The 9,872-nt window shown below is 43.4% G+C and overlaps 1 protein-coding gene across 5 annotated transcripts; it reads right to left on the reverse strand.

Annotated features, from left to right (window-relative positions):
- Positions 1-4,446: 4,446 nt before the first annotated feature.
- On the reverse strand, positions 4,447-9,784 carry RSKR (ribosomal protein S6 kinase related). 5 transcript variants are annotated; one of them, XM_036836373.1, is made up of 12 exons: positions 9,479-9,784; positions 8,858-8,983; positions 8,679-8,762; positions 8,478-8,546; positions 8,064-8,133; positions 7,724-7,828; positions 7,504-7,544; positions 7,220-7,247; positions 7,020-7,109; positions 6,844-6,932; positions 6,607-6,717; positions 4,447-6,166 (listed from the first exon to the last, which is right to left on the reverse strand). In XM_036836373.1, the coding sequence occupies exons 1-12, from the start codon at positions 9,533-9,535 to the stop codon at positions 5,942-5,944; spliced, it is 1,095 nt and encodes a 364-aa protein (XP_036692268.1). In that variant the 5' UTR covers positions 9,536-9,784; the 3' UTR covers positions 4,447-5,941. The 5 variants fall into 5 exon arrangements, with proteins under 5 accessions (XP_036692268.1, XP_036692267.1, XP_036692269.1 ...); XM_036836372.1 differs by having other exon boundaries at positions 8,858-9,004; XM_036836374.1 differs by lacking the exon at positions 7,724-7,828 and having other exon boundaries at positions 8,858-9,004.
- Between the last annotated feature and the right edge of the window lie 88 nt (positions 9,785-9,872).

The following is a 9,872-nucleotide window of genomic DNA, read 5'->3' on the forward strand; positions in this document are numbered from 1 at the left end:
TCTCCTGTCGCTTGAAACCCCTCTGTGTGGGAATTAGCTACTGGAGGTGGGATTGATTTTTGGAAACAGCCTAAAGTTAAGTATTCAGAGTTACAGTTTATGATGAAGTATGTTCCTTTGAACGCTCACGGCACCTTATTTACATTCTTAAGTCATAATGAATTTGGAAAAGGCAATAACCCAGAGAGGAAAAACTATAATGTTACGAACTTCAGGGCTCTCAGGGGATGGGCTCTTCTAGAACTGTGTTGTCCAATACCATAGCCACTAGCCTCATGTGGCTATTGAGCACTTCAAATGTGGCTAGTCCAAATTGAGATGTATTATAGGTGTAAAATACAAACTAGATTTCGAAGACTTCGTATGAAAAAAGAAAAGAATAAAATATCTTATTTTAAAATATTGATTGCATGTTGAAATGATATTTTAGATACATTGGGTTAAATAAAATAAATTAATTTCATCTGTTTCTTTTTACCTAATTTTTAATGGGACTACTAGCAAATTTTAAATTACTTATGAGGCTTACATTATTTCTATTGGACAACACCGCTTGAACATAATGGTGCAACCTAAAGACGCTAGAGATAACAGTTGCTTGACTGGAAAACTGGGAGAAAGACAACAGAAGAACACAGACTTGAGCCTGGGATTCCCCCAGACTTAGCAGAGGGAATCCCAAGGTATATGTACTTCTGGTCAATCAAAAAGGTCCAACAAGTAAAACAAGGGTGAGAGGGGCAGAAAAACCAAGACAGAAAACTCTTAAGTGCCAGTAGTAAAAGCTTGTATTATATAAAGTGTGACTTGGAATGTTTAGTCCTTGTTGCAGTTGGTATGTCAGATGCCAGGTGAGTAACCAAAGAGATATAGTGCTTCCAGCAGCAAATTAGGAGGGATGTGGAGGGTAGACGAGAGGGACAATACTATTGTAAATAGGTAACATAAGCAGAATTAATTTGTTGGTGTTGTTTTGCATGAATCTTTTTTGGGGGGAGGCCATGCTCCGTGACTTGCGGGCTCTCAGTTCCCCAACTAGGGATTGCACTCGGGCCACGGCGATGAAAGTGCCAAATCCTAACTAACCACTCGATCTCCAGGGAACTCCCTGCATGATATTTTTAATTTGGCGTTTTTCAAATTAAAAAATAAGAGATGCTCGTTGTAGCAAGTGAAACAATACAATGCAAAGACATATTAAAGGCACACAGCCTCCCCCATCCATTCTACCTGCCTGAGGTAACGAATAGTGTGTATGCCTTTATAAAAACATATGCAGGGAATCTCCTGGTGGTCCAGTGGTTAGGACTCGGCACTTTCACTGCCATGGGCCCGGGGTTCGATCCCTGGTCAGGGAACTAAGATCCCACAAGCTATGTGGCCAAAAAAGCACAACAACAACATATGTATACACACACACAAGGATTTTGTTTGTTTTTATTTACACACGCTTTTTTTTACCCAAATTAATTGACGTGCAGACTGGGGTCTCTGGGATTGAGAGCTAGTGCCTTTTTTTTCCTCTTCTCTTTATATTTGCATTACTCCCCTCTCCCTCCCAGGTTCTCTTTTTCATTCTTTCTCTTTCTCTCTCTTTCTCTCTCTCTCTCCCTCTCTCTCTCTCTCTCTTACACACACACACACACACACACACACACACACGGAAGGGAAGTAAGCATTGAGAGTCGTCTACAGAAATGGCATCATTTCTTACACTTCTGCATTTTTTTCCCACTCAATGTCTTGTATTGAGCTTTCTAAGTCAGCTGATATAGATCTAATTAACTCATTCATCACTTCATAGTCCATGTCCTTTTTAAAAAAATAGGTTACTTCTTTTTTCTAATTTGTAAGAGTTCTGTATTATAGACATTAACTGCCATCACATTGCAAATATTTTTCTTTAGATCTGTTTTTTGTCCATTGACTTTATTAATGGTATCTTTGGCTATACAAAGATAAAACTTTTATGAGGTTAAGATGTTATCTTTCCTTTCAAAGCATCTGGATTTCTTATCTTGATTGATTCATTCATCTTTTATGTAAATGTATTTTCTTTTTTAAAATTTTTTTAATTTAAAAAATTTTTATTTTTGGCTGTGTTGGGTCTTCGTTGCTGCATGCGGGATTTCTCTGGTTGCGGGCGAGCGGGGGCTACTCCTCATTGCCATGCGGAGGCTTCTCATTGCAGAAGCTTCTCTTGTTTCAGAGCACGGACTCTAGGTGCACAGGCTTCAGTGGTTGTGGCATGCGGGCTCAGTAGTTGCGGCACGCGAGCTCTAGAGCGCAGGCTCAGTAGTTGTGGCGCATGGGCTGAGTTGCTCCGTGGCATGTGGGATCTTCCTGGGCCAGGGCTCGAACCCGTGTCCCCTGAATTGGCAGGCGGACTCCCAATCACTGCGCCACCAGGGAAGCCCTTCTTTTTCTTTTATAGTGCTTTCATTTTCTGTCTTGGTTTAGGTATCTCCTCCATCTCATGTTTGTAGGTCTAGTCTCCCAAATGTTGTAAGATTTTTATTTATTTATTTTTGGCCGCATTGGGTCTTTGTTGCTGCACGCGGGCTTCCTCCAGTTGCGGTGAGCGGGGGCTACTCTTTGTTGCGGTGTGCAAGCTTCTCACTGTAGTGGCTTCTCTTGTTGCGGAGCACGGGCTCTAGGCATGTGGGCTTCAGTAGTTGTGGCACGCGGGCTGAGTAGTTGTGGCTCACAGGCTCTAGAGCGCAGGCTCAGTAGTTGTGGCGCACAGGCTTAGCTGCTCTGCGGCATGTGGGATCTTCCTGGACCAGGGATCAAACCCGTGTCCCCTGCATTGGCAGGCGGATTCTTAACCACTGCACCACCAGGGAAGTCCCCCCCGCTTTATAGGGAAACCAATCATATTGGATTATGGATTAGGGCCCACCCATAAGACCTCATTTTAACTTAATTACACCTGTAAAGACCCTATCTCCAAATACCGTGACATTCTGAAGTACAGGGGTTAGGATTTCAGCGTATCAATGGGGAGGGGGCACAATTCAGCCTGTAACAGGGGCTAATAATACAGTGACAATGATTTTATTCAATTTTTCAAAAAGGCTTTGACAAAATTTTTACATTGAAGACTCTATTTAAAGAAGTAAACCAAGGAATTGAGATTACCAGTTTGTTAAATCAATGAACAAGTGAACAAATGAACTGGTCAATATATGATAAATTAGGTTAGAGGTAAGAAACAATGAGTAGAACTAAAAGGACACTTTTCTAAAAGAAGAATATAAGGTTTGGTGTTAAGACTTAATTTTTTTTTTTAATAAAGTATAGTTGGTTTACAGTGTTGTTTCAGGTGTACAGCAAAGTCATTCAGGTATATATATGTGTGTGTGTGTGTGTGTGTATATATATATATATATATATATATATAAAATCTTTTTCAGATTCTTTTCCATTATAGGTTATTACAAGACATTCAATATAGTTCCCTGTGCTATACAGTAGGTCCTTGTTATTTATAAGACTAATCTTAAATTCTTAGAAAAGATAGAAGGCAGTACAGAGCAAAATATCCATACTTAAAAGTGTATCTGATTTCTTCTAGGTAATGAAAAATCAAAATGTAGGGCTAAACTTAAAAGATCATTTCAGGTTGTATATAAAACAAATTTTTTTAAATGAATTTCATGTGAATAAGTAGAAGGTATTTATTTTTAGGTCAGTGATTCTGAATGGGGGTGGAGGGTGGCAGGAAAGAATGCCTTCCAGGGATGAGCATATCAAAACTGGGGTAGGTGGGGGGGTGGAGGCAGTGCTTTTTCAAATTATACTTGGTGAAACTTTGATTTTTCTGTCACTGCCTCCACTCTACCCTGAGAAACACTGCTGTAAGCACCACTGATTGAAGAGAGTATGTTAAAAATGTCCTCATTTGATAAGAAATGATTCAAACTACACTTACATGATCCTGGTCTCTAAGCTATCTAACATGACCCAGGAAAAGGGACCCTAGTGACATTATGTTAACCATGTCCTAAAGACCTTAAACCAATATGCTGCTGTGACCAGAGAGGCTATATATAATGTTGGGCGATCTGAACATTAATTAACACTGGGCCAGACACACAGTATCATAAAATCATCTGCATCTGCCCTTTGAAGAAGCATCACAGAAATCTGAAACCCATCTCCCACAGTGAAGAACCAGTGGTTATATACATTAGGAAACTAGGTCCAGAGAGTTAAAATGACTTGTATAAAGACACCAAAATATTTATTGGTGGATCAAGGCACCAGGTCTCCTAAATTACAATCTAATACTCTTAACTACTATTTTAGAAGCCATTGATTCCCATTTCTAGTATTCAGTATTGGTTTTTATCCAATGTGGCAGTTCTGGTCATTACAACTTTAAAAATATGTAATAAAGCCTAAAAAGTCTCTAAAGAGAAACAAATGAGATAATCAAAAGGATCAAGGATACATTCATTTATTTATTTATATCTCAACTTCATTCTAAAAGGCTTTACAAAGATGGAGATAATCTAGTACGATTTTAAAAAAAGGACTAAAACAGAAAAATGAGAAGAGAATAAGGAAAGTAAAGGTCAAAAAGGAAGATGATGGAACCAAGAACGTGGCTAGCATACAAAACATAACATGAGGTCCTAAACACTTGCTGTAAGTGGGCCACAAACTGGGCTCTAAGTGGTCTACCATTAGTATGAAAAGAAAAATACAGTCAGTTGAATATTTACTGTCTTTAAGGTAAAAACCAACCAGCAATTCAGGAAAAGAATAACTGGGTTCAGAGAAAATTTCTTCCATGCATCCTTATATAGAACATTATGAATTATAATGATAAACAGCCTTTGCAGTATCTACAGCAATTAAATTTCATAGGGATTTTCATATGGATTGCCAAAGTACAATTCAGAAAAAGCAGTTCTGCAGAGGCCAGTAAAATGCCAGCTATGTACAGGGCAAATCTGGCTTAATCCAGGGACAAAATTAATAAATAGTACTCAGAATACTTCCCAGACTCTCTTTGGTTTGGAAAGAGAGATCAGATATAACTGAAGAATAACGAAAATGAAACTTTTAAGAAGTTAGTTTAAGAAAAATGAAGTCACAAAGGCCAGAAATGTATACAAATTTAAGGTCCAGATGATTTTCCTAAAGGAAAAGGTTCTTGAGTTACATCTCTGATCTTAAATCTCAAGGTTGATGTCATGCCTCTTAATCCCTTGGTTTGCCCATCACCAACTGAAACCTGGGCCATCTAGGGAAGTGATCAGTTTAAGAATTCTTGTGTCTTTCAAAGAGGTTTTGTTTTGGAAAAAATGTGTATAGCTATTCCAGTTACCCCCTAGAGAAGACATTTAACCCACCCATGTTTCATTTCTTATTCTCTTCCTCACAGTAGGCCATTAGATTCACTTTTTAAATTTTTAAAAGTTAGACTGACTTTGAGCCCCCAGATCATATGTTTTACCTGCATATTTAGGGGTTGAAACAAATACCAGCTTTTGAGACCTCTGAAAAACATTCATACTGCTTCTGACAAGCCTATTAAACACATAAATAGCAGTACCTTGGGAACCCATGAAGTGCTGTTATTGCTCACAAAAGGAAACATGGCACAGAAACAAGGAGAAGGAAAAGTGGCATAAACTTCTGGCTAAAAACTTCAGGGTATAAACACTGGAGAAATGAAACAAAGGAAAAGGTCCACACTCTGATCTGAGATGTTGAATTGAGAGATGGGTTGTACGATGGGGTGAGGACTAGGGCATTGTGACTACCAACCGCAGAATGCCCAGTGTGAACTCTGGTCCAACGCCTAGAGGAAGAGAATGATAAGAGGCTACAAAGTAAAAACAAACTTAATCATCAAGGTGGTCACACTGAATTGGCAGCAGAGGAGGTCCTCAGGTTCCCAGATGAGCCCCAACTACAGTAGAGGAGCTCAAGCCAGGCTGGGGTGCACCAGGAAGGACTCCAGATTACAGTCAAAGTCCTTGAAGAACATGGACTCCGATGATGGACTGGGCTGGGTAGCTTGTGTCTCCATGACAAAGTTCACTGGATGCTTCTGTAGGAGCTCTGGGTCAAAGGCCACACCCCGAAAGAAAGGGTGGACCTGGAAGTGATGCAAATAACGTAGACGGTGGAGGGGATTCTGGCATAATAGCTGAAGAGAAATAGAGCATGAAGGATGAGAGACTGGGATAGGAAAGGGACTGAAGAGAGAAGCTGGAAAAGGAGAAAGAAGTTCATGGATCTGTGGAGGGCAGGGAGAAGAACCCAAAAGAGTAGAGGATATGTAAAAGTGGGAGAAACAGGCTAATCTGGGGGCAAAGGTAGGAATAAAGGAGTAGTAGTGGTAAGAGAGCAGCACTAGCCCACTCTCTCAGAAGTGACCTGCTATGGATGGGGACGAGCTTTGGAGGACCAGGAACTCAGGAATAAAATTTGAAGTGTTGATTAGAAGGCAAGTAGTGAGGTAGTACTTGATCAAGTTGGAATCCCCCCTTAATAATTAATCAGAGGAATGGGGAGATATCACTTCAGTGATAGGGAAAGAAGTGAATGGTTTTTGTAGTCAAGAAGGAAAGTCATGCTCACCCTTACCTCATGGAGCAGGAGTGAGAGCCCCTGGTTAAGAGAAGCTGGGATCGCAGAGTCATAGTGGGTCACACTTGCCAACATGGCCACATGATCTCTCTCTGCGGGCACTGGGAACTGAGTTAAGGGGTGGGAAGGTGTCATTACTTAGTAAGAATGAGGCAAGACTTCCTAAGGTCTTCTTTCTTCCCACCGCAGGGCAACTCCTCTCTTCTCTGCCCAACATCACTACCATTCTCTCACCTTTCCAGTTGACAGAGAGAAAAGCAAGACACCCAGGGACCACCAATCAGCAGCATGGTTGTAAGGCCCTCCACTTAGGACCTCTGGGGCTACGGATATGAAAGATACTTGTCACTGATATCTGTTGGCTATCCTTCTGCCCAATGCTTACCCACCAGCTTTAGCTTCTCTCTCACCCATGTACTGAAGAGTGCCACAGATAGTATAGGCTCGGGTTCCTTGGGGCAGGTGGCGGGACAGGCCAAAGTCTGTCAGTTTCAGATGGCCTGTGAAAAGCAAGCCGTCAGCACCACTCTGTTCCAACCCTCATCAGCCATGACTTACTTCCAAACTGAGGTACCTCTCATTCTGGGACTAGGAAAAGAAAAGGACTTACCTCGTTCATCCAGAAGGATATTCTCCATCTGAAAAATCACAGGTGAGAAGTTATTCATCCTCTTCCTTTCAATCCTCTTTCATCATGTATACTATACCCCCCAGCTGAAGAAGATGCCCTAGCTCAGCATCCAAGTCTATACATGGAGGGCCCTTGCCCAAATCCTTAACACCCATGAGGGCCCCAAGGTCAACTGTTCTCAGCAGCTTCTCCCGCCTTCTTGGACCTGTTGGAACGTCTTACAGAAGTCCCTCCTTAAACAAAATGAAAAAGCATTTAACTACCTTCACATCTCGATGGATGATGCCGAAGTCATGGAGATAGCCTGTGGATGACAGCAAGCATGGGGTGTGCTGAAGCTCTCCTGTTCTTCCAATTTCCCTGATAGCTCCCACCCCATTCCTATCCCTGTTCTTTGACCTCCAGAGTTAATATCAATTCTCTTCTGCCTCCCTCCCCGCTTAATTCTTCCCTCATTTCTATTACCACTCCTGTTTCACTTACACAGCACCAGGATCAGCTCAGCAGCAAAGAGGCGGATGGAAGCCTCACTAAAGCAGCCAACAGCGGACCACAGGGAGTACAGATCTGTGCTGCAGTAGCTACACACTGCAAAGTACCAGAAGTCTAGGCAATATTTGGGGGCTACTATGCCTGGGCTCAAGGCATCATATGCCTCCTGCCCAAACCGATGCCACCTGCTGTTCCCTCTCCCTCTGGGAGAGAGAAGTACTATGAAAAGGAGAACAGAGCAAAGGCAGAACAAGCCAAAGGGATGGGTAATCTCAGGTGGGGAGTATGGTAGAAGGACCCTTGGGAATGAGGAGAGAATCCAGTCACTCACTCATGAAGAGGTGCCGTTTTCCCTGCCAGCTGTCCCCCAAACTGTGTACAAAAGGATGGTTGATCTGTCGCTATGGACAAGAAAACAGGAAGTTAGGATCAGGGTCACTGAGGATCAAGGCAGCCAAGAAGTCAGGATTTACCTAGTTGTGCAGAAAGGAAGCTGTTGCCCCACCTCTCAGTACAGGTTGCCTGCCTGGTAATCCCAGTACTAAGGAACACACTGGACATGCTGGAGAGATTTCCCTGGCAGGACCTAGAATTACTCTACTGATAGCTACTTTTCCTGGGATCTCTTGGTTGAAGAAGAGGGAGGGGTCAGAGTCAGGTAAAGCAGGACAGTTGGACAAGAAAGGTGCTTTCTCCGCCTGTGGTTTGGTTCTTCCTAGGATCCTTTCCAGGGCTCTGTGCATACCTGGATGCTGACCTCCTCTTTGCACTGCCTCAGGTTGTCCCTCTGTAGGACCTTTACCTTGGGCACCACCTATAAAAGGAGAGGAGTGATGACTCCTAGTGGGGAATAGTGTATTAAATTGTTTATTCCTCCCAACCTTTCTGGAATAAAGATTGGAGGCAGGGACTAGAGAATAATGTGGAAGAGTATCTAGGTCCCTACCTTCACCACAAATACTGCTTTCTGGCCACAATCTAGCACCTTGAGGACAGTTCCAAAGGAGCCTTTAGCCACAAGGCCTAAAATCTGTACAGAGAAGTGGAGAACAGGGCAGTTGAGACTGATTGTTTCTAGATTTCTCCCCAAGACTGAGACCCCTTCCAGGGATTCCACTGACCTACCTTCAGCTGCTGATGCCCCCTAAGGGGCCTAATAGGAAACTCCGGCAGAAAGAGGTTGATGAACTGAGGCACTGGCCACTCAGGCAGAGGCTTCTCTACTAGCAGTGGGGCTGGCTCCAGGGGCTCCTGGTGCAGGAAGTGATGCCCCTGTAGTCCCCACAGCAACTCTTGCAGACCTGACCTGGTGGTCCCCACACCTGGCCAGAGGCTCTTCTAGCCTCGGACCCAGGGGCCCCGGATGTTGCCACCCTGCTGAGAACCAAGGGAGCCACTAAACCTGCTGCCCCTGGGGCATTACAGGTTCTGCCCATTTAGCAGGCACTCCCTCAAATCTCAACCCTAGAGATGTAAATTTGAACCCCAGGCAAAATTGCTACTACCCTTGCTTCAGGCCAAGGTCTAGATTTCCTGCACACAATTAAAATCCTCTAGGAAAGTAATATTTGGATACTTTCCCCATAAGGCATCAGAGATTCAGTACTGCACCTACCATAAATACTTTGATGGTAACGCCTCCCTGCCCCACCCCCACAGTGGACAACACTGTTATTACCAGTTCCCAGGCCTCAAGCTCATGCCTTTCACCTCCCCTAAACAAGCTGCCAGAGCCCCCCACCCTACCTTATGAGGAGCAGCCATCTGGGCATGTTGCCCCTTCCGACAACTCACTGCTCCCATCCCCAAGCCTTTGCCTCCTCTCTCCTGCTAAATCTGCTGTCCCAGTTACATAAGCAGTTCCTCCCCTGATGCTGCATTACACATGAGCCCCGCCTCTTTCCCTTGTTGTTCATGACTAGAGATGCAAGTGATGCAGCCAAACCTCACCCTTATCCCCAAATGCTATCACCCCTGGTTAAGAATGGCTTATAGCCAGGACTAAAATGTGCAGAGACCTATCAGCATGGGACCAATGTCACATCAGAGCTGGGAAGTATCTGTGACAGCTTCAGGCAGGAGGGAAGAAGCCACCCTCATTAGGGTGGCAGCTAGGTGTCTTGGACTGACGGGGAGAAAA

Source organism: Balaenoptera musculus, chromosome 20, assembly GCF_009873245.2.
Source record: "Balaenoptera musculus isolate JJ_BM4_2016_0621 chromosome 20, mBalMus1.pri.v3, whole genome shotgun sequence".
NCBI lineage: Eukaryota > Metazoa > Chordata > Mammalia > Artiodactyla > Balaenopteridae > Balaenoptera > Balaenoptera musculus.

What these genes read in the sequence shown, in the direction of transcription:
- RSKR (XM_036836372.1), bottom strand. Translation starts at nt 9,535, where the DNA reads ATGGGAGCAGTGAGTTGTCGGAAGGGGCAACATGCCCAGATGGCTGCT. An exon ending in GGGGGCATCAGCAGCTGAAG is followed by an intron (nt 8,763 to 8,857) that starts GTAGGTCAGTGG and finishes TTCTCTGTACAG; the next exon opens with ATTTTAGGCCTTGTGGCTAA. An exon ending in TCTCACTCCTGCTCCATGAG is followed by an intron (nt 6,167 to 6,606) that starts GTAAGGGTGAGC and finishes ATTTCTCTTCAG; the next exon opens with CTATTATGCCAGAATCCCCT.